The sequence below is a fragment of the Falco biarmicus genome, chromosome 1 (genome assembly GCF_023638135.1).
Source record: "Falco biarmicus isolate bFalBia1 chromosome 1, bFalBia1.pri, whole genome shotgun sequence".
Lineage (NCBI taxonomy): Eukaryota > Metazoa > Chordata > Aves > Falconiformes > Falconidae > Falco > Falco biarmicus.
The window spans coordinates 59347030-59372494 of NC_079288.1; the positions used below are offsets into that span (position 1 = coordinate 59347030).

General features: G+C 39.0%; 1 protein-coding gene across 1 annotated transcript in view; it reads right to left on the reverse strand.

The window, feature by feature from the left end:
- COL25A1 (collagen type XXV alpha 1 chain) overlaps positions 1-25465 on the reverse strand; it is a 319468-nt gene that overhangs the window by 141900 nt on the left and 152103 nt on the right. Inside the window, exons 3-4 of the mRNA XM_056359942.1 lie at positions 8966-9010; positions 6881-6888 (exon numbers count right to left, since the gene is read on the reverse strand). Of these exons, the coding sequence (XP_056215917.1) occupies positions 6881-6888; positions 8966-9010 (53 nt within the window). The remainder of the gene's footprint in view (positions 1-6880; positions 6889-8965; positions 9011-25465) is intronic.

A 25465-nucleotide genomic window follows, 5' to 3' on the forward strand; every position in this document is an offset into this window, starting at 1 on the left:
CTGGTTACTTGCTCTACAACCATGTGCAATTGCCAAATACAAAATGAGAATTGAGTCCTAGAATTACAGCTTCTTTGGAACACAAAATTTTGCTCCAAGGTAGTTTGTTTCATAAATAAAGCTATTTCTGTTACACCAGAGAGTTGCATCGTGCGTTGTGAGGAAATGACTGGGAAATTTCAAGTGGCATGCCCAACAAAAGGCAAGTATGAATGACCTTAGGTACAGTTCAAGCATTAGTTATGCCTGCCAAAGCATAAACATGAAAATCATAACTACAGCCTTCTGCATGCCACCTGCTTAGCTGCAAAGCTGAACTCAACAGAGAGCCTAGAGTGACCAGAAATTTATGTACACTGTCAAATAAATGACAAATCAGCTTAATTTCTTTCACTACCTATACATGCTTTATTAGGAAAAAGAAGAGGGTCATATTTAAAGCTGCAAGGGAGAATACAGAAAACAAGACATTTAATTGTTAAATTACATCTACCCTATCTGTATGCCATCAGCCATATTTCTGTATTTCTCTGATTGATATATGGGTTGTATGATTTTGAACTGACATCAGCTGTGAATCTAAACTACAGTGATCCTCACTAACCCACAGTATCCTCGCATTATGTGCTTGGTTTGCATCACATGCTGACATGTAGAAAATGCCATGTGGAGATGTGGATTTTACAACACAGGTGTCCTCTGTTTATGCATCTGAGATGGAAATTGCTACTTTAAAGAGGGTCTTGGTGGATCCAGCGTATGGTAACAATTGTCTGTATTACTAACGGCACAGTGAGCTTATCTATTATAATGCTGTTTTATTATTCCATTAATTTTCTAATCTTTATTTGTAATTCTATGTATAAAATGGACTGAAACATTTTAGAACCAGAACATACCAGTAGGCAGGCATTTATTGCAGCACAAATAATTTTCTTAAATCACCATGTGAAGTTTCTATTTTTGCTTATCTAAGGCAATTTCTTTTTATAATTGCAAGAGAGGAAAAGGGTAAAAATATCTTGTTATATTGCTGGCTTTTGCAGATGAGGCAGTTGTTACTTCACTATCACAGTCACAGATACAGAATATTCATAACCATGTACTCATATGATCACCTGCAGCAGTCATAATCCTCTACAGCTCCTAAGTGTCTTGTAAATACATCAGGTGCTCTGCAAACTGACACCATGGAGAGATGTAGGAGAAATGTCCCCAATCCACTCTTCTATGAAGTAATCTTATGTGAGCATCTTCATATTCTAACACTTTATTCTGAAAATAGTGCAGCTTTACACCAGACATGCAACAATTTCCAGGATGATTTACTTGGATGTTGAGCTTGATCTTTAACCCAACTTGGGAAAAGGAGTAGGAAAAATGTTCTCAGTCTGCCTCAGTTTTTCAATGGAAAACAGTAAATAACTCCTACCCATTCAACCAGTTTATAAGATTCTTTTTCCCCTGAAGAGCACTACACGGTTTGTGTATTTGGCTTCCTCACTGCATTCAGAAGCTGCTGGATTTTTTTAGTGGTTGAGGTTTTTTTGTTGGTTTTTTTTTTTTTCCAAGTTCTAGCATTATTTCTGAAGTGACATCGTCATATAAACCCCCGGAAACAAACGCCTGTGTTCTCATTCTCTAATGTTTGTGCACTCTTGTTCTCTTTTATTTAAGAACAAGTGATAGCCTATTTCAATTTTAAACTCAAGCTGCAAGACTTACAACTCTGAATTTGGTCACTGTCTGTTATGCAAATGTTAATGAGGGAAAAAAGCTGTACCAATGCATGTTTTTTATAGTATTCATGGTGCCTTACATATTAAACAGTTAATCATGGTCTTACAAATCCCTTAACTGTGGTACTCATTAGCAGTAAGTCCAGCTTATTTTCTTGACTTTTGATACCATATCTTCCTAGAAACTTCTATTGCTCACCGTAATTCCTCTTACTGTTCTTATTTCTTAAGTTACCTTTAAAATTAGAATGAACACAGACAATGAAAACTTGAGTCTTGGAGAAAACAGCCACTAGCTTTTGTGAGATCACAATGCTATGTTTTGGCCTATCAAGCAGAGAGCTTTTTCAGGTTATACGTGGCAGATATACTTCACTATCCTAACAGAATATCCTATAAAATCCAATAAAGATTAAAGCAATAAGGGTTCTACTGGAGTTAAATAGGACCCTAGAGAAATAACTTTAAACACTAATAGCCTTTTCATAGAGCTCTACAGGGCTGTATAAGTACTTTTAAAGTGCATTGAACTCGCTGTTACATATTTCCCACTCAAAGCATGAGGATATGGCTGTAACTGAAAGATCGACACAGCCAGCCAAGTGATGCCTTTGAAGAACCAAAGCCAAGTTCTATTCCCAGTCATTTTCAGGCAGGCAGAAGTGTTCAATCAGTGCCTAGCACACCTTTGCCTGTGCACACAGAGATGCCTGTACACATGCACAGAAATGCATTCAGACTAAAGTTTGCCCATACCAATGCCACTAATTAGACCCAGCAGTTTCAATAACATGGCTTCCAAGGTCTGTCTTCAGATCCCACAACAAATCTCTTCAAGAAAGCAGCTGGACCTAGACAAAGGCCTGGGCTTTCAGGCTCTAAATATTACATATAAAAAAATATAATGTGAAAATTACATTTTCAAACTGTCTCCATGAAGCCTGCAAAACATGCATGAGTCCATCACCAATACACACATTCACTCATTTTCTCAGTTTATACTTTAGGCCAAGAAGTTAAGCCTGTGAGGCTTTTGTACTTTGCACAGTGTAAACTTTATGAGCATTAAGCTCATTAACTGGAATGAAGAACACCAAAGATATTTAATTTCCACAGAAGCGATCACCTAAGAGCCTAAGGGCTTGTTTGTTGTCACTGTGGTCCTTCTTTCTTTTAAATCCCTACCTTTCTATACTGAGTTTACAGCTGGATGATGACCAAAAGAGGTATTTTTAGCAAGCTTTTCACTCCATCTTCTCCTCCACACACTTGTGCACCCACCTACACAGATTAAGCTCTCTGAGTAAAATCGGGGTATGCATTCTGAAACCAAATATTATTTTCAGTATATCCAAGCAGGTTTCTTGATGCCGATGATTGATTCCTCACCAGGTGATTTTCAGCTACTTGTAATAGTAAAAATAGACATTAGATGATGTGTCTTTGGTAACATTTCTCAGAAGACTCTGCAACTAAAGAAGATGCCCAGAGAAAAGCATTGAAATGGGTTGCATAAAAAGAAGCATGGTCAAGTAGGTCAAGGGAGATGATTCTGACCCTGCACTCCACTCACGAGACCCCATCTGGAGTACTGTGCCCAGTTCTGGGGTCTCCAGCACAAGGCAGATGCGGACCTGTTAGAGCATGTCCAGAGGAGGATCATAAAAACCATCAGAGGGATGGAATACTTCTCCTATGAAGGAAGGCTGAGAGAGTTCAGCCTGGAGATGAGAAGGCCCTGGGGAGCCATTTTTGAGACCTTTCAATATATAAAGAGGGCTTATAAGAAAGGTGAAGATATATATATATATTATTTTGCCAAGGCCACAGGACAAGGGGCAATGATTTTAAACTAAAAAAGGATAGTTTAGATCAGACATAAGGAAGAAAGTTTTTATGATGAGGGTGGTGAGGCACTAGAATAGGTTGCCCAGAGAATCCCCATTCCTGGAGGTGTTCAGGGTGAGGTTGGATGGGGCTTTGAGCAACCTGGTCTAATGAAAGATGTCCCTGCCCGTGGCAGTGGGTTGGACTAGATGATCTGTAAATGTCCTTTCCAACCCAAACCATTCTGAGATTCTATGAAATTGCCCTCTACCTGCAGGTGTTCAAGGTACCCAATTCATATTTATGAATAGAAACATTTTTAAAAGCCACAGAAAAATTAAGCATCTTTTGTCTGAAATATATAGGCAAATCAGTATAGGAGGGCCCGCTGAGCTATACTATTCTAGTGCTTCAAGTAAGGTCATTATCATACTTTAACAGTCATTATGTTGTACATACATATTGTCTCTGAAATACATCCACTAACACATTTTGTCATTTGGTTTCTAATACACATGTGACGGTAGGCGTATGCTTTTTTCCCTGAGTGGGACACTGTAGTCAGCTTGCCTGACTACTTGAAAGAAATAGGTTATTAATAGATTTTAGAAAGATGCATTATTTCATATTTTATTTTTTCAGGCAATAAATCCTAAAGATATGAATGAAACTGACAGAAAAATGAATTGCATCTCCATTATCAGAAATTACTCTGCAAAAGACAATGCAGCCAACTCCTAGGACCTCTGTAATAGCATTTTACTTTGCTCAAAATGCATTGAATGAAGCAGTCAAGAGAAAAAGGACAGAGTAAAAAGAAAGGACTTAGAGGTTCCATATGTCAATTGTGCAGCTTTCTAATATGGAAAATTGAGATGCAGTAGCTTGCTAAAGATTTTTTTTTAAAAATTAAAGTAAAAAAATTATTTTTGTATGCAAGAATGCAGAAACTCAACACAAAATATGTAAACTGTCCAATAATCAGTGCATTGCATTTATGCATTGTAAACAGGTTCTTATTCAAAACTTCTAAAAGGTTTTTCATTTTGTTTTTAAAGGAAAGTCCTATATTTTCTAGGCATCTGAGAAACAGAAAAAAGGTCTTTTTGACAGTAATAAAAAACCCCACCAAAATACAACATGATTTTAAAGTAATATACGCTATCATAAATATATGATGCATTACCGGATAGCCATTTCGCCCTGGTAGACCCTGGTTGAATGAGATGAAATGGTATGACACACATTAACAACACAGTCATGACATATGACATAACAAACATGCAGAGTACATTACTGGTAAATTATAATTTGCATATTGTTTAATTTTTATATATGACAATATTACAAACCAATAAATATCAAATAGGTACTACACAGTGAAGAAATAAGGCTTTCACAGTGAAAGTTGTATGTTTTAACTTAAATAAACCCTCTAACTGAAAGGCTACTGGCTACTTTGATGCTCACTGAAACTCCTTTCTACTATGAAGAGAATCGTCCATGCAGACTGAAGGGTAATATGTGGTTAAAAGAAAAAAAAAAACTTTAGCGCTTAGGCAGTAAAGAATTAGATACATAAGCTACAACTACAACATAGGTACCAAAGAAGCAATTTGAGAATGGTATAAGAGATCATTAAAAATAATTTGAAAAAACTCAGCCTTTGACTGTTATTGTATGTGACAGCCAGTAGTCATTTACAAGGAAAATAAACAGCACTGCAGCAGCCTTTGAAAATACAACATACACCTAATTCCATGCAGTGTTATGTGGGATATACAAATACTTGCTATTTTAAATAAAACAAATAACACAATCTCCCAGGTGAAAACAATAATTAAGTTCACAACAGTTTCCCCTAGCCAGACTGTGTCTATGAAAATAAAAAAGTGTATTAGGAACAGAAATTATATTTTTAAATGCCTTGTAGCAACTTAAACCCTTACTGTGTGTCAGCCAAGATGAAATCTTTTAAGTTTTGAGAATGAAACTTGGAATTTTAAGTCAGATACTTCTTAAAATTATTACATTTTGGGAGCTATTTTAGGTTTGTGTTAATATTGGTACAGTTAAGTCTTTTTCTGTTTTTTAAATGGACCTATACAAAAACAGTGGGGAGCTGAAGCCAAAGACATTCATAACGAGGCACACAGTGAACTCTTGCCACGTTGTCTTGCTACAGGAAAATGGTTTGTATCATGATTTATGGTTGCTCTTTGTGTTTCATGGGAAGACAGCAAAAGAAATTGGGGAAGCCAGTGTTTCTTTCAAATACACAGCAGCATTATGCATTAAGCCTGGCTTTTCATTGATGGCTTGTCAAACGAATTTGCCACTATGAACTGCTGAGCACATGGTCAAAATCTTTCAAGCATAAGTAGTATCACTGCTCAGTATACACAGTTTACAGAAAATCATTAGGTCACAGAAGAACCTCAACATATTAATTCATTGTTCTCAAACATGCACATAGCATAGAACAGACAGATAATCTGGTCCTGAAAGTATTGTGGAAATACAATACCTATCAAAGAAAAAAAACATAGAAGTTTGCAAACACGGTAAAAGAAATAGTTTTAATAGTCACACTTTTACACCATCTGGTGCATGTGGATGACATGAAAAATACAGATATCTGAGATATATGTGTTCAATTCTGTTCTTCAAGTTAGTCTTTTGACCTACCCTGGGAATATACAACACAGAAAACAAAACCCAGCCAAACAAAAACCCCAAAACAACCATAAAACCACAGAAGACAGAAACTGTTTTCTTACCAACAGGATTAGCACAAGATCCAGCCAACTTTCTAAACTGACAAGTATTATTTAATACTCATTTTACACAAGCACTTCCTGGCTTCAGTTGCAATTACACTGCAATGTGCTGGAGAGGCTGCATACCTCCAAGGGACAAGGAGCCTGCACCCCAAGACTTTGTGATAACCACAGAAGAAGTTACTACCCAGCAAAAGTGACTCAGTCTGGCATATTCACACATTTTTACACTGCAGTAAAATATCTGTTATCAAGTCATAAGCAAAACGAGCGTAACATACTTACGTGGAATTGTGGTCCAAACTGCCATCTGAGTGCTGAATATAAAGCCTTACGGTTTTAAGACTTTTTTCTTAAGGAACTTTCCAATTAAATTATTCAGCTCCAAGATAATTAGTGTTTACGCTGTGTAAGTATAAATATCAAAAGTCCCTCTTGATGACATTAGATCATTTTATCACGGTGGTAACTTAACAGGATCTAACAGATTTCTCCCTGATTCTGGAAGAACCAACAATGTATCACTGTACTTACAGGAGGTCCTGTGGGGTGGGGGAGAGGAAAAGAGGGTAAAACAAAAGAGAAAAAAGAATATGTAAGTTTATGCAGTTATTAAAGGAAGACACATGTATGAAGCCAAGCACAAGGCCTCAGGATTTTAAGTGAGCAACACTGCTAATACACTGTACACATTTTCCCATTCAAGTACTTTTTAACTTTGGCTGTGCTTTGCAACTTGTAAATATGACGAATGCCTGAATGCATGCACTTACCTTATCAATTCTTCAATTACAGTCATGCAATCTTATGCAAATTGCTTCTCCATCCATTTCCATGCAATTTCATGCCAGTCCAAAAATACCAGTCATTGACTACAATTCATGTTGCCATACTCCACATAAAGCATATGTACCCACCCCACCAGTTAGCCACACAGCTGGCATTCGATCACAGCTTGGCTGCAAAACTGCACAAAGTACCCTTGGCATTTAACCTGGGCATCTTGTCAAGACATACGTGCACCAGCATCTTCCAGCCTTCCAACTTTGCCTATGAGGGAAGGTTTCAGTGGCCACCTGACAGAGCTGAACTTTCTTTTCATCACCTTCCTTTCTCAAGGCACACATATAAAATGCTCCCTATTAAAATGTCACACTTCATGAAGTGATATTTACACATTTTTTCAATTATTTAGATTCAAAGACTTTTGTGTAGCAGTTCTTGGAAACATTATCAAAGGGCCACAAATCAAATCTACAATTTCAGTCTTATTAAGTTGAGCAGCTGCAGCTCCCAAATCAATGGCATTTCATTAAGCTTTTATGCCTCTCTCTAATTTCTGAGTCAAGTGAAATGCAAAAGGAGTATAAAACAGCAGCAGCTGTACTTTGAGATTGCTTTTAATATTGACAGCCCTTTGCTTTTAACAATGCGATTTTATTGTCCAGTAACTAAGGTAATTTCTTTATCCTGGTAAACATTCTTAAACAGCGTTTTAAGGTGCAGGTCTGCTTTTAAATGAGAGAGAACAATTTCCTTTATTAATAGTTTAATATGTGTTTATTTGAGATGTAAAATGAATCCACACCATCCGGCAATGTAATTGCGAGGATCATTTGTAAGACAATCTTCAACCACAGAATTTCCTTCTGTACCATAGCATTTTTATCTGAAGTAAATACTAAGCCAATACTGAATGGAAACACCAAGGTGATTTGCATTAACCTTTGGCAGGGCTTGGCTTCAATTTTGTGATGCATTAAAATAAGGACATAGATTTCAGGAACCAGATAAACGATCATTTACAGAGATAAGAAAGACTACAGAAGATCTACAGAAATCAAGCTGATTGGAAGATTGTCCTAGCTGGCAGATCAGATGAGACAGTCAAGGAGAACAGAAATGCTCATTTTGTCCTGCATCATCTCCAGAAAGTTCACCGTTATGAAAAACTCAACACGGCAAGCTAATCAACAGTTCAATTCCCATGAAGGTCAGCAGGAAGAGATACTCAGCATCTCACACCATTGTCGCAAATGAAATTTCAAGCTTTGCACCAACAGCGTGATTCTCTCAACAGCAATCTCCCTGGTACAGGGTAACAAACCGACAAATGTTTTTCTTATTTTTGTAAGAACTTAATTGCTATTCATTTCTAGTAAACAAAATTTCTCTCATACATAGTCTACTTACCACATTATTTCCCTGAATATCTACATTCTTAACATAAGTAATTTTATTTCCTCCTTTATTTCCTTATAAAACTGTTCACCTCAAACCAGGGGGGCCTGATGCAATGCCGACTTACAGTACTCCAACTACTGACTTACACGGAGTTATTCTAACACCAGAATGGTTTGACAATTACCAATGTGTTACCAATGGTACCATGTCAAGCATTATGAAGTGTGCCTACAAATTAACGATGCCCAAGACTAGAAAACTCTGGAAGGCCACCAGGTAATATGCCAAGGGTCACAAGTTTTTACCAGAGGACTTTCAGAACTCTCTTTCAGAGCACACAAGCAATAAAACTGAAAATGAAGACATGCTGGGTATGCATCCTCCCAAAAACACAGACATCCAGTAACAATGGATCTTATGAAATTGGAAACTTACCAGTCTCTCCTCTTCTGCCCCGCTTACCTCTTTTTCCTGGAGGACCTGAAAAGAAGATGGTGGGTTGTAACTTTTTTTCTTGAAATTTTGTGTAGAATATCATTTGTGTTTGGATGTAAAGGGATTAAACAGATGCATTACATGAAGTCCAGAGACTTTGGCTGAGCAGGGGTAAAAGATAACCAGAATAAGATTTAGGAAGCTGGAGATAAAACTGACAGCTACATTACCCACTACAGGCTAGGAGAAACTTGAGAGGTCATTCAGTTCATCCCTCTTTCTCAAGGAAATAGTTTACCACATCTAAATTATTACCGCAACTTCCACAGGCATTTTTACCCTAGTATTTCACTGTTCTGACAAGTGGAACATTTTTCTTTATTTTCCAGCTTGCTGCACTGAAGCCCATCAATTCTCGTGCTTTCCACCACCAATCCCAGAGAAGAAATTGTTCCTTTTCTTCTCTCAAGAAAAGGTCTTTGTATTCCTCAAAATTGCTGCACCGTTCCTTCAATCTTCTTAAGCCAAACTTAGCATAAGGCATTAAACTTCATTCAGTTATTCCTGTATTAAGCCCAAAGATTAATATTTATTTATGAGAGCATATCCTCTGGAAAATGCATACAGCCTTCATCTGAAAACATCCAAGAGATGGTGAAACCATCACCTGGCTCGCCATCCCCCGAACAGTAACAACAGCGTATGGATTGTTGGACACTAAGGTTCTTTGCATCCAGTTTGTACCTGGTAGTCATAACACAACAGCTTAGTCCCTGCATGCCTTTTGCTAAGGAAACCTTTACTGCTCATTGTCCTTTCTCCAGAAATATTTACATACTGTAGTCAGCGTCTGCTGCCACCTCTAAAGAAAAAAAAATTACATCATTTTTGTCCCTCATTTCTGCACTCCAACCTTCAACATCTTTTCTAAGCTGCAGACACCAGTGCAACGTCCTTGCTCTCTTCTCAGTGCCCTTCACATACTGTTCCTGAAAATGCAAGGGACTTGCACTTCTTGCACAGCCAGGAGGAGAGGCAGCAGCTGTGGTGCTATGGTGGTGGCACAGACATGCTGCTGCTCTGCAGAGAGAACCGCAGGTGGGTGGGACTCCAGAGCTGTTGAAGAAATGCAGGTGCACAGGTGGAATTTCCACAAGCAGCGACGCATGCAGGAGCACAAGCACCTCTGCTGGGGCTGTATCTCACCATTTGTAATAGATATTAGGTGCACAGTTGGTTTTGTGCAAATGTTGCGCGTTTCTCTGCTACTTTAAACAGCTACAAGATTTTACAAGTCATCCTATCATCCCATAGTATTTAAATGCATATGAATGTCAAATCTTACTTTGCATGATGTATTTACAGCGGTCTGGCTTAAAAGAGTAAGATGCTGAAAAGTAACATTAGTGATACAATCCCAATATATATGTGAAATAGCATTAGGTTGCCAGGGAAATAAAAAAGAACTGATTTAAAAAAAAAAAAAAAAAAAAAAAAGAAAAGAAGGAAAAAGAAAGAAAGAGAAGCAGCTCTTGCCCTGAAGGCAGAGAATGTTATTCCTATCAGAACATTTTAAGTCTCACTAAAATCCTTCTTTCTTCTTCTGTTCTAACAATTACAGTAGGGGCAAGATGCAACACAAATTTAAGACAATATTCTACAAAGCAAGAATGGCATAGGATAGTCATAATCAACAGCATACTTAACGAGACAAGAATATTTTGTTATTATATGCTGAAAAATAGCAGAAGTGCCACTTCAGTGTGGAGAGCCTTGCAACTTCCTCCTGAAACACTCCAGCCTCTATATCCATGGAAACTCCTTACACAGGTAGAGGCATGTTACAACATGTAATAAGTTTCCACACACATAGTTCCCCCCCTCCCCCAGCTGACACTGAAACTTGTTCGAGTCCCTGTGCACACACAATGCCCCTGCAGCAGCCCTCAGGGGAGGTTTCCTGGACTATCCCCAAGCTCACAACATAGCTGTGCAGCAATTTGGGCTGATCAGAAACATGGATGTGCAGGAGAAGCTTATAAGGTTCTTCACCGGGTGATGACCTGTCTTTCAGCAAATAGCAACAAAATATTCCCAGCCTGTTCTGCAGAATATTATTTTATTAAACTTTAACTATGCTATAGAAGTGCACGTGCACATACACAAACGTGTCTATTACCAAGTTTCCTTTTGAGAAAAGAAAAGAACTTTGAAACTAAAAAGCTTCAGCTACAGACCAGCTGTCTGGCATTAAAGCCGCTAACAGAAAACCCTGAAGGTAACTTCAAGCTATGAATTTTAGGAGGGAATTAAATTTGACCAGCAAACCGTATTTCCACAGAGCATTAAATTGCCAGTTTAGTAGCTGTGTACAGTGGCAGTAAAGAAGGGGCTTCAGTTCAGTTCTTTCCTCTGACATCAAGTGCTGATCCCTTCCAAGCTGCTATTCTGAGATTACTACATTTAGAGCAAGTGTCAATCACCAGAAAACCACTTATTGTATTTCCAAAGTAACCACAGCACTGAAGTTAGGAAAATTACTCTGGAATTACACCAGTATTAATGAAATCATAGCACCGCCCCTGACCTGTGGCTCATCAGGCCAGCAGCATTTAAGGCTACCGAGTGATGTGGATCGCTTCTTTCTCTCATTAAAAGTTTTCGTGATTTCTGCATTACTTGGGTCTCTGTCAAGGTGGTGGCATTTTCAAACCTCTTAGAAATTGTGAGATGAGAGGTGGGTCTTGCAAATTTTTACCAGGTTTTGGGGACTGTATGAAAAAATAATTTCTCTATCTTTATCCATTTATTTATTTTTTACCAATATAAACTAATTCATTTTAAACAGTTAATCACAGATGGTATTCACAGAAACATTAACGCTGACATTTAAGGTCATCACTAGATGACCTAGTATTTCAGAAAGTACATAAGCTTTCATGATTTCCCGAACCAGCTGCTTTCTCTAAATCTTAACTGCTAACATCATCTGTTGCTCTAAGAGTTTCCAGTTATCAAAACCCTGGGCATTTTGCTATAAATATTAATTTTCCATCTGTCTACAGTTTTATAACTTTGCACTAATTGGAGGATTTCATGAAGACTCATTGTAGTAGAAGGAGTGGTGAATAAATTTATTCTAAGGACAGTGTCAGCTTACAACAAGTCCACAGGTTTTTGCAGCTTGCACAAGGTACACAGTATATGACACAACTATTCTGAACTTTCTTTCCCAGCATAACAATGTCTCTAGAATAGTATCAGAAACATCCATGCTGAATTGAATTTAATCCAGAGTAGTTAAAAAGTAGGTTGCTTCGAATATATTTTTATATTAAAAATATAACACTTAGAAAGAAAAACAAAAGTCTGAATCACAGTGGAACGAGCTGGGTTAATAAAGATTAATGATAATGAGCAATAAGCAAAAGCTAGTTTATAGTAGCCAAGTTTGCCTAATGTTGTTTTCCTAAGCTTGCTACATTTACTGACAGGTAGGGAGTAAAAGTGAAATGCCAGGAGATCAGCTGGTTTTCATTTTTAAATTAATTTAGCTTCAAAATATTTGAAATTATTTTATTCTTCCAAAAACATTTATGAATCTGATTTTTATGAAGAGAAAGTTTAGGAAGTATTTTAATTGAATGCCACTGCTACATCTACATGCTACATTCCACATCCACAAAGGGAATTTTGAAAATTAAAGAAATGGGGAGGAGGGGGAGGATTTATACTTCTGTGGGAAAATTGCTTAGGGGAAGTTCTAGAAAACTGGGACCTAATAGAAGTTGTACTATTATAACAACCTTTTTAGGGAAAAATATGGTTGCCACTTTAGGACAGCTGGCATGCACAGAATCTACTCCACCATGGTTCCCTAGGGAACACAACCTGCTGTCCTGGAGGAGCAATGGAGGGTGGAGCAGAGCGGAGACACCGCAGCCAGGCTCTGCTGTGCTCCCTGCAGGGCTGGGACTTGATGGTACCGTACCGGCTGTCAAATGGAAAATACATGAGATTATGTCCGTTGCTGGGCCAACAACTGTGGCACAACTATTCTCTTAAGATGAAATTTGCTTGTTATAATCTCATTGTAATACTAACACACCCCTCCACCCCAAAGTTACCCACCTCCAAGGCACGACCACCCCTCACCGAGCACGTGCTTTCTATTTCTTATCAACTATGTCTTTAAGTGAAAGCAAGAGAAGTTTACACCAATCAATAATGAAAGAATGTATGACCAGAGTCACTCAAGTTCCACGTGAGAGTAAAAAAAAAGTATAAAAAGTGAAAGAATGAGGGGGAAGTTAGGGAAGACTCCATTGTAACTTCTGGGATCAGTTGACAGGCTGAACCTGTCTTCTCCCCCATAGGGATGCCTACTGGGGAAGAACTTTGACTTATGCATGCTAAATAACTAACTCATTCTAGCTGTCATTAGTAATTAAGGTTTTGGTTGTATAGCACTTGTTTTTGCAGACAGTCCCTACCACCGGCATTCACAAATCTTTTTATTGCCACCATTTTATACTAAAGAGTGTTATTCCATAAACTGTTAGTGTGAGTCCTTCGTGGGCACTAGCAGTTGCAAGCGGTGGGTAACACATTTAAACCAAGTGGGCAGACCCGCCGAGGGGTCCCCCTGATGTTGTTGCTGCATTTCCCTGAACAAGTCGGTCGAATCACCCTCCGATCCAGCGGGAGTGTCCAGTGAAGGGTCCCTGTAACAGGACGCTGACAGACTGGTCAGGCACAAGGGTCTCAGCTTTCCTGGGGCGCTAATAGACAGATCAAACACCTGGGATTGAGAGGATTCTGCCCCCCTACCCCTTTTCACGTGACCAATGTCCAAAAACTAAGAGTCAATCACTTATCTGAATTTATCTTCTCAAGCACTAAATTTCATCTGCTCAAAAAGTTTTGCCTTTCTTACCTACTGTAAGAAACTGGCAAACAAACGAAAACCCACAAATAGAAAAAATCTTCACACCCCACACACAACCAGCTTCAGCCAGATAACAGCTTTAGACTTTGGCACTTGATATTTTAACTGAAATACAAGCAATAAGAAGTAACAACTCAATAATAAGCCTGTAAAAAACAATTCCTCTACGCCCCCAAATTCCTCTAATTAAACCCCACAATTCTTCTCAATAGTCAGTATTCGACAAAATTTGACAGTAGCTGTCAAAATAACTACTGATGTAGTACCATTGCAGAGACCATGTAGGAACAAGAATGTAACTATTAACAGCTTTTCCAAGACATTTTAAAACATATTAAGCACAATTTTGGTGACATCTACTTCCTAGTAATGGGTATTCTAATCTTTACAATCAGAGATCTTAGATTATAGTGATCCAAATCAGAAATAATTTGTACTGGTAGACTACTGTCATATCATTGCTGTGGTTCTGGAGAGGCTGCCTCAATGTGCCTTATTTCTTTTTAACAATTTAATAATTTGTCCTCTGTGTTCAGCAGTGCCAGAGGTCTGCAGCAGATCTGTTGTTTTTATACTGCTATATGGAACACAGTTTTTACTAGAGGAAAGCAAATTACTGTTCTATGTGCTCCACTATGTGCCTTGCCATATATCAAGAAAAGTCACATGAGCTTTAAGAGACAAGAGAATCTGCCTTAATCTGACAGTTAAGAACACCATAAATCCTAATTTCAGACCTATGCATATTTTTCTAAATCAGATACAACAGATGGAAAATACACTCTTTTAAAATGTATTTATTATTGCATTTTTGCAGTGCTTGGGCTTGAATCATAAGTTAAACTATGACGTCATTAATTTATCAAAGACATAAAAATGTAAAGCTGGTGGATATTGTTGACACATTAGATAACAAGAGCAGGATTGTCTTCAGTTCTCCATCTACTTTTTAAAAAAGAATATTTCAAAAGCATTAACAGGTTGTCCTTGCTCAAAGGGGAAAAGGACTGACCTATCAAAAGTCTAAAACAAGAACAGTGTTTTCCTTCTCTGAGATAGATTTTTTCACTATAGAAGAAATAATTTACGCTAAAATAATGCATACTTATGAGGCACTGGAAAAATTTGGCTCAGGTTTTTAATTAGTATGAATCAGTGATGATGATGAAGTTACATTGCTTCACACCAGGTAGGAAATTTGGTAACAGAGGGATAGACAAGGTGCATTTTGCCTACATCAAGTTTTGGCTCTGTAACCTTCTTCTAAAGACTAATCCTGTGCTGTTAAGGAGACAGATTCAATAATTAAGTGACCCAAACTGAGAGAGGAAGTTATGCCTTAACAGTCAGGTCTTTCAAAAAAATCCACGTGTTCACCTTTAGAACTAAGGGTGGTACTAGCATATTGTTACACTGGCACCACCTGTACTCTTTCATTCATTGATATATTTACAGCAAACAAATCCTACTTTTCAAAGCAGCAGACTGAAAAAAAGAAACACAAAACCCCCCACCCATTTGGTGGATGAGACCTAGAGTTCCTCTATCAGCACCTGCCAGGCACATCACAATACTTTGCCATTTGGTCTTCAACCTATCTAGAAAGTCAAGTTTGTCCTAATTTTGGAAAGTGGTACAGTGGCATTGTCAAGTCAAAGGAAAAAGATTTACCTATCTCGGGTTATATCAAAGTCCAGCTGGTCCTCACTGTCCCTGCAAGTAAGAGCTCTTACACCAAACCAGTGCACCAACCTAAGAGAGTTCAGAATCCTGTTCCCTGTTTTACTGATGTCCTGGACCTTGCTCACATGTTGCTTGACACACACACGTAGCTACTGTTAAAAGTAATGAGAATTCCATGTGCACATCAAAAGAAGAATATTTTCCTGGCCATTTCAAAGGACATCCAGTTCACACATAGTTTACAGTAGCGTAAGATTTTGCCTGTCAAGTCAGAAAAATGAATTGACCCAATTACACTGTCAGAGTAAATTCTGCGCAACTTTGCTGAGGTTAGTAGAATCACTTCAGTATTATCAGGCATAAAGCTGCCAACCTTGCTGAAAGCATGCAATTAAAATATCTAGAAGCCCTCTGAACCAAACCAGCCAGGCCACCCACTTTCTGATTTGACTGTAGCACTGGCAAGATAACTGCTGTTGGTAGCATTTCAGTCTCCATCACCCCAATTTGGCAATGGATTCAACTCCCTCCTTTCCACTCCCAGAGTGCAACACAGCTGCCATCATTTAATCCCATTCCACGTTTCTTGCTGTCAAGAACAGCTCAGGAAGGACTTGCAGGACCGTGCTGAACAGAGCCAACCCCTCGCTGCTCACAGGGAGAGGAATGCTTCCCCAGCAAACTGACATGTCTGTGTTTTATGGCAGCAGGAGCACCAAGTGACAGCACAGGCCAGCGATGCAGGTAGGCAGCAAAGCAGAGCAGCAGCCGCTAAGCCTAACACCTCTGCCTGTGAAATATGCATGCCAGGATCAGCACGGTGACTCCATTTAATGCTGCATGATTAACTGCCCCAATCTGCTAGCCTCCTCTTGCTGGAATGGTCACTGACTTCAGCAAACAGCACTGTAACATCCCAATGGGCTGAGCTCACCCGACAGATGTCTGGGCAACATGAGACTCGAAAGACACATCCACTGTCCCTTCTCTGCTGTCAAATCCACCCCAAATAGGGAAGAATGGGAAGATTTCTATCTCCAAAGCTGAGCACCTTCATACAAACACTGCATAGATTTATTCCAGCCTACTTTGTCAGCCTTTTTGCTCTTCCCTCTTTTCTCAGCTTTTTTAGCTCACATAACACTTGGACTCTTCTTTGCTCCCATTCTGCATAATCATTCCACCTGGCATGTCAGTCTTCTGCTTTGTACCTCAGTGTGACTGGGACAGCCTGCCTGAATTTCCTACCTCATAAAATTATCTATCTCATTTCAAGCCTCAGCTGGATAAATATCATTCATTGTTTCACACACAGTACATCATCTTTTTGGCTCACCATGAAACATCATTGCATCGCAGGGCTTGGATACATGTCAGAGGCTATTATGCAACTTGGATGAGGAAATGCCAAAATCAGTCTATCTGATCCACAGCAAAGAAATCTGACCTCCCCAAATCAGATTATTTGTACCATTTCTCTGCATGCTAAATGCCATCTGACTACAGTACATCATTTCACCAGTACCAGGTACTAGTGAGGGAGCTCAAAGAATCCCATTATTATCACTTGTAAAATAGCCAGAACTGTGCATACACAGATATATTCATTCTTTTTCTTATATGGTAGTTAAACATGCTTGAAGCACAAAAGGTGACATTTCTTCCAAAAATTCTAAAATCAATCAGTACTATATTTCTGAATTAATTCTGTCAAAGTCTAGCCTTTTTTCACCTTCACCTTGTAAAATTGCTGGCCTAAGAAACCCTGTGTAACAATAAGCCTCACAGTGTAAAACCTGCTTCAGGAACTATTTGCTTCTTTTTGTTGATGGTAAGTTTGCTGTTTTATAAAATCACAGGTGTCTCCTTTTACAGTGTTACAAGACTGAGAAACATATTCGTTACCCAGCTTCTTGATACCACCGTGCTAAATAGCACACGCTAGTAAAGATGCTTTCTTGTCTCCTTTGTAGGGTGAACATACCCTATTTTTTCAGTCTCTCCATCTGAATTTTCTCCATATCATAAATCATAATTATTGTTACCTTTTCCTAAGCTTTCTCTGATTCTGCAGTGAGTCTTTTAGCATGATAAGGCTGAAACATTTCATGCTTTGTCCACAGTCCTGAGGTCTCGCTCCAACGTAACTCCTACAGGAGGAGCACTAATGTATGTCCAGCAGAGCTGCTCCATACCAGGAGTCAGCAGCTGGTGACAAACAGCCTGACACAGCCTTTCCTGCAGAGCCTGGCATCGCTCAGCCCTTGGGTTCCCAAGCATCTTCCCAAGAGCAGGTCCTCCTTCCAAGCAGTGTCTGTACTCAAAACTTACTTCCATGATTTCTCTAAAGACAGCTCCACTAAATCTGCTAGTTTCACTCTGCCTCATCTTTCCCCCTAACAAGAGACTGGCTCAAAATTAAACCAAAGGCAAAAGTTTCTTAAGCAAGACTTTATGTCTTCAACGATAAAGTAGAAGATCAGCCTTGACAAGCAAGATGTACATAAAATTCAATTCTTGTCTATGGGTAACCACTGGACACCCTTTCTTCTTTTCCATCTAACCTAGAAGTCCAAAGATACTTTCCTTCTGTTACAGCTGCAGTAGAGGGTTCACAGCAACCCTGGGTTTTGAGCATTCCCTAAATGCTGCATAACTTCCACTTCTCCCTCTCTCTCCCTCCACCTACACTCCTCACAGATATAGGTTTCTGGAATGAATGTACTTCACCAGTTTGGTCCTCTTCAGATCCAGTCAGTCACTGGAAGTGCCTGAAGTTAGGTTTCCCTACCCAGCTCACCGATCGTTCATTGGGTTGAAGCTGCCCGAGACCTTTGTGATGGCTGCTGGTGCTGCTCCCTGGGGCTCGATGCCTGAGTGCCTAAGGGATGTTCACCCTTTTAGTTGCTCTGCTGGCTACCAGCTCCCAGCCCAACCTGAAGACTGAGCCCATTAAACATCACACAAAACATCCAGTATACATATCTTCCCTTAACGCCACAATAAAAGGTATGTTATCTACTTTCTGCAAATACCACACATGACCTTATTAACACAGGTAATAGGTGTCCCTGCAAATCCTCCTCCCCGCAGTCTGTATTTTTTCTCTGTGTTTGTTTCAATATTGTTGTTTTCATGTTCTATACAAGTGACCAGTGTTCCAGCAAAAAAGGCACCACTGGTTTACCTAACCGGCTTGCAGCATATTTTGCATTATTCTTCATCCTTATGTATGCCAACACTTTGGCCATGTCCTTTGCCACAGCTGTAGTTTTAGGAGTGCCTTCACTGACCTATTCATATATATATATCACAAAACTTTACCAAATCACAGGCAGCCTGTGATGCATTACGGTCCCAAAGTTTCATTGTACTGACATTTTCTCTCTTTCTTTTCTGTTCAGTAGAAGGAGGAGTACGATAGGAAACACTTGTATTTTTCACAAGTTGCTGCATCACCAAAGTGCTGTGATGGAACGTGTGTAACTGATATTTAAAATACTGCCAGAGGTGAAGATTCACATTTATAAGGCAACCAGCAAAATTATTCACCTCAGATCACAGCTTTTGTGTTCAGCACTAATTATGCTCTATCTTGTTAAAGCAGTCTGAAATACATCCCAGTAGCCTGGGCTGGAAAAGTTTGCTGGTTCTTACAGACTAAGTTTTAGTGGTGAGGCTGCTAAACTATTTTAATGAACATATAACACTCCAAGCACACATGGTCATCTTTGCAAACACAGAAATAGCTGCTATCACCTGGCTGACAAATATTGCTGAGGGACAGCTGAAGTATGTAGGGATAGCTATTCTATACTAGCAAGGCATGAAAGTCTTCTCATCATTTCAACTTGCCATTCCATTGTATTATTATCATGCTGTATCAATAGTTGGTCCTATGATGCAAAAAGCATATGTTGCATTAAGAAAAACTATTTAGGCTTCATTTAACTTTTTCAGATACCAACGCAGATGAAATAAAAAATAAAGTATCAGAATTGAAATATTCTTGACACTCAATACAATTTAAATTACCTTTAGGAACAGATTTAGACACTTTTTCAGGACGCCAGCCATACTGGATGATAAAGTAACTACACAGTACAACCATAGCTGTATAAAAGCAAAAGCTTCTGACTTGTAAGTCCTTAAAACCTTAAAACCTAATCTGCATCCACCTCTAGGAAGCCACATTATACCCCAGTGTCAACATTTTTGCCATCCGGAAAATGACAAACAACAACAGCATCATCCTTCTCAAACGCGGTGCTTTGGGCATGCTAACTCTCAAGTACAGAGTCTGTCACGGTTCCTGAGAACAAGTCAGTCTTTCCCTAGTAACTACACAGTAACATAAGCTATAGGTCAGAACGGAGCAGGACTGCAGCATTTCATGTAGTGCTGTTGAGAAACAGGGACTTTTCTGTGTCAGTCAGTGCACTCCCCCACCCCACTAAAAGGCAGGTACGCTTCCATGCAGGAAGCACTATGCGGGCCTCCATCCTGGCTGTGGCTTTCATGTTAGTTCTGTCAAGTTACACTCAGTCTGAGCGATTTTTCACTTAGGCACATGGTCTTGCATGTGCATGGGTGACTTTGGTCATGACGTTCTCTATGGGTTCACTCTGACCTGAGGAAACACATGACCTTAAAGCTTCCTTAAGCAACTCTTCTCTCCTGAGGCAACACACTTCTCCCATGTGGCAGTGGGATGGACACAGCTTAGATGTATGGGCCACACAGGCCAAAACCCCGACAGCGTGTTAGAGTCAAAGTGGCGTTTTCTATTTCCTCCCAAGTCCTACAACAATTTATTCTTTCTATAACTTCCACCAAGTTCCTCACATTCTTTCCCTTTGCATTTGCACCTGGTTGTTGTTTGGGTTTTTTTCTGTTTTGCTTTTTAAAATTCATCCTTCATCCTTGTTGGCCATATGGCTCTCAGCTGCCAGGCCCAGTACAACAGCAAGTAGGGGCAACAGCTAGAAAAAATCCTGCTCAGGCACCCACGTGCCAGTTACACACACCTTCAGTGCTCTGGGGAGATGTAACACAGGCTGGTGGTTTTGCTTTGGAGCAGCTGGGATAGCTCACCTCCGTGCAAACATGATTAAGTGCAAACAGTGTCAAGCATACGAAAATTACTTTCCCAAGGCTTATAACTTTGTGAAATTAGAGTGTTATCTTTTCCTCCCACATGATAATAGCAGAAGGTCATATACCTGATAAAAATACCAACCACAGTTAAATCTCAATCTTTCACTCCAGAATATGGTTATGTGAGATTTTATTAACAAAGAACACAAAGCCAGAAGATATTTCCTTTAACTTTCTGTCTTAAAGATCTGGCCCTGTTTAAAAAGAAACACTGACAGACTGTGGTTCATTTTTGGCAAAAAGATAAGCCACTGAAAACTGAACCTCACAATGGCAAGGGCAACGCAATGGTAATAATGATATGTCAGCTACTCACAACCCATACTGCGGGCAGTCACGTTATTTTCACTGGCCGCAGTGAAAGTAAAATTACCTAAGGATCAATGATCCAGATCACTCCGAATGCTCATCATCAGTTTGGAGTTTTGCTACAATTCCCAATAAGATTCAATTTAGATTAATACAAGTGCTTTTGAAAACCTCACTGAAAGGGCTTTCAAATGGATTTTTCACTTTAGACACTGCAAAACCTGTCTGAAGTATGACAAATTGCAATTTTTACATTTTTCTATTACAGCACTTACAGAACTAGTAATTTCTTGAGTACCACTTTTTTTTTTAAAAAAAAAAAATAATCCAACTTTTTAAAACTGACAATACAGCAATGTTGCCTTAGACTTTATTGAGAGGGTGTAAAATTTATTATTTTATGTACTATGGATATGATACTGAAGTAGCTGCTATGTGAGCAAAGAGCAACATACTTTTAAATCTGCATTTGAAATGAACATGTAAAAGCAAAAGGCTTACCAAATGTATCTGTTTACAAGCTGAGGATGAACCAAATACACCTTTAAGTGACTAGAGTCTCTTTCAGTTTTAGTGCCTTTTGGTCAACCTGCAAGTGATCTACCTTAACCTGTTTATAAGCCACTCAAATTTCCACATTTTCTGGTTTTACTTCTCAGCTCAAGAGCAAGCCTAAAATCCAAAGTGTTGACACAAAAAAGTAAAATTTCCATTGCATTACTTGTCATATCAGTTTCATTTTATTTTAAAAGTTTCTCCAGCAAAGTCACTGAATAACCTTTCTAAATTTTTAAAGATGTGGAACGACACTAACACCATATTCAGTTAAAACTGTACAACACAAATGAAACAAATATTTAACATCCAAGACTGTCTCCACTTACACTGTGGAGTCCAGGTGTCTCCTCTTACTACAGATTTGATCCGCATGCTTAAATTTTAAGCCATGATTGACAAGACTTTCGTGATTATGATGACAGATTAAAGTGTTCATTGAATTTAGAGGGTTTTTATTTCAGTTGTGACAGTAGTGTACTGGGAGACAATGAAATACAATACCACGGGATTAAAGGCAGCACATAACTAGTCAGGCACTGGTACTGCAATCATCTTGGTCTAACCACACGTGCTGATCACCCATTTAAACATAAAACCCTACCCTGAGCAGAGCATATTCTTTTCAAAGTCTTACTCACGTGCCTCCTCTCATTTCTAACATAATAAATATATCATCTGACGAAGAGCTTAGTGACAGCTGCACAAGTTAGTTCTAATTACAAAAAATAATAAGTGGCTTTAAAAGGTTCAATAAGTCTCTATTGCATAACAGCACCAAAGCAGCGCAATTATTGCTTACAAACAAACTAAATAAATAAAAAGAGTGCCAGGACTGCCTTACTCCCAAACTCCAAATGTCAGTTTCTTCTGGATAATCTATAAAAGCATCCCCTCTATTAATGCACCACTCACCTACAGGAAGGGAAAACAACAAACTGAACACAAATGTTTCAAAATATTTTGTCTGAATTAACACAGGAGGTACACAACTGCAAAAGACCAAAAATAATAAAAAAGTAGTAACTTGTTTGCTTTGCTTTACATCTTACAGCTGCCTGTGAACTTTTGAGTGACACTGGCTCTGGTTCCTAAGGAGACACATATTTGACCCGGCAGAGAGCAGTAAAATATTTTTATTATCCTGGGCTACATCCTGCGCCTTAGTCTCAATTATTTCAAACAGAATACTTGCCTGAAAAAAAGTCTTCAAGGAAAGTACAATCTCCCATGTTTTAAACACTCTTGTGAGACTGTGCTTATGTAATATAGCAGTGTGTCTCTGATCCACTGAACAGTACTTCAGGTTGAGATGCAAGCGCACTGGATAATGACAACAAAAAGACTTCAGCAGGTGCCAAAACAACCAGGAGTTGGATCATTCTTGCTATACGCGTCTCATAATTTAAGAGGACAACCAAGGAAACTTGTACTAAGTCAGGCTCAGAGTACGATTAAAGAATTAATGGATAAAAGTTTATTATACTATTGTAGTGACTCGTTTCATGACATGTTTCTGATTATTTTTAAACAGTCAAAAATTGCCTGATGTAAATATAAAGCTTAGTACATGCCCACATATAGCGGGCTTGCAGAAAGCAGCACAAGAGAATGGATGCTCTCACCTGCTTCTCTGTGACCAGCTGTATCTTCGGTAGCTTGGAAACCGTCCAGTGCTATAACTTTGTCAGCCAACTGTAACCCCATGTTGAACTCACATAACTTAATCCACTCTATTATTGCCTTTTCACAGGTGGAACCTGTGCCCTTTTCTTTATCAAGGTCTTTCTCGTGACATAATAGAGACACAACAAATCTAATGACTGTTCATATTAACTTATATAGAACATCCTTTACCCATATACAAAGAAAATGGACTAGCAGTACAAATGAGTAAAATTTCCATCTCAAGAAAATACACGAGTTGATTTATCATTTTAGACTGCCAGACACACAAATATACATTCAGAGTCAAGCACACACACAAAAGAGCCTTCTACTTTAAGGCAACTCCAGAGGGTCTTATCAGTTTTGACTGAGGCAGATCTTCCCCTGAAGCCATAGGGCTTTTACTTGGGAAAGTGCCGAATGTTAAAAAAAAGCATCTTGAGATTTAGCTCAGTCTCAGAGAAAACACCAAAGTAATGGATAGTCTTCATAATATATTACAAAGCTAGCTGTCCTCCAACACACAATAGTTTATACATGTTTCCATGTAAACAAGAGTTAAAGATCCTCATACACCAAAACTAGACACTGGTTACTTATAACCTGTTATTATTTATATTCAAAGACTAGATGCAAACTACTCACAGTATTTTCAGAGAGTGAAATAAAGACACTAAGCAAGCTTTTACATACCTAATACAAGCACAGAGTCAAAGCTAGCTAGGCTGGTATTTAAGCCAATCAAGTTAATCAAATTCGTAGATAGTGGCACACTTTTCTAATTGTGTCCAAGCATGAGTGGGTTGATGTGTAAGCCACTTACAAAAGAAACACACCTCGCTGTCGACAGGGCAACCTGCTTTGGCCTTCCATCTGCAAAACACAACTGTAGCTTCCCACAATCAGTAAGCAGCAATAACATTTGGAGTGAAATGACAATCATGGAGAACAAGCTTGAAAACAGCAAGCTCTTGGCTTTTTACCCTACAAGTCAAGCTGCAAGGACCCTGTTATGTTCTGTGTGAAGAGCTATTGAAAACCTGATTCTGAGCGTCACAATATAACCTTCTAGCAGCTGACCATAATGGAAGGCTGTTCCTTGTACAGGTGTCTGAGCAAGAGTGACATTCTTAACCTGGCCAGATGTGACGCATTCAGGGTGTCACAAATGGAATAAGCCACTTCTTTTACAAACATTTTTCTTAGTTAAACTAGACAGTATGACTTAACACTCCTTCAAAAGAATGGGATGTTGAAAAGCACTGGGCTCTCTATTACACCTAAAATGCTGTCCAGAGTTAATAAATTTATACGGTGCTGTACTTAAATATCCTGAAAGCCGAACTTACAGGAAGTTAAACATTAGCACTTTCCTATGACTAAGTGTTTTGTTTTACTACAGGCAGGGAAAAGTTATGTTTATAATACAACTGGAAGCTATACACACACACCCCATCAAGGTTAAGCATTACTAAAAGAATCTTCAAGTGGGATCTAACAAGGACTGTCTGAGTCAGGAAGCGAAACACCCTCCTACCACCGTAGTTACAGAACTGCCCTAGTAAGGGCCACAGACCTGCTGGAAGAGACCAGTGTTTTTGTGGAAAACAAGTGTGAAGAGCTCTTGGAGGGGGGTGGAGGTGGGGGTGGGGAGGGGGTTGGAAGCCTACAGCTTTATTTAGATTCCAAAATCGGTGATATGTACTCATATGTTCCTGAACAAAATACTAACTTGGCAACAATGTTTGAAACAAGTTACAGTTTGCATATAAACCTACTTGGCAAGCCAGACAGCAGAGTATTGGAATAATTTCTCTTGGATAAAGGCAGAGACTAACTCCTCGGTGTCAGTCATGAATAAGCATGCTAGGGTCTGGCAATATTTCTCAGATGTTAATACAGGGTCATGATCGTCTGCTGAACATCAAAGCTCAAACATCATTTCCGAATTAAGACTACGATATCAACCCTAATTAAAGGGATAGTGAATGCAATCAACGAAAGCCTATCTAAACGGAAAACACGGCTGCAAAACCACCTGCTTACTGTGGCCTTTCAAATGCAGCCATGAACTAGAGAGTGCTAGCATACACATGCGTGTGTACATATAAGCACACGCAGAGAAGGAAGCAAGCTTTAGCAGATCTAGGACAGGCAGCCCCTCTCTATGGGCCACAAAA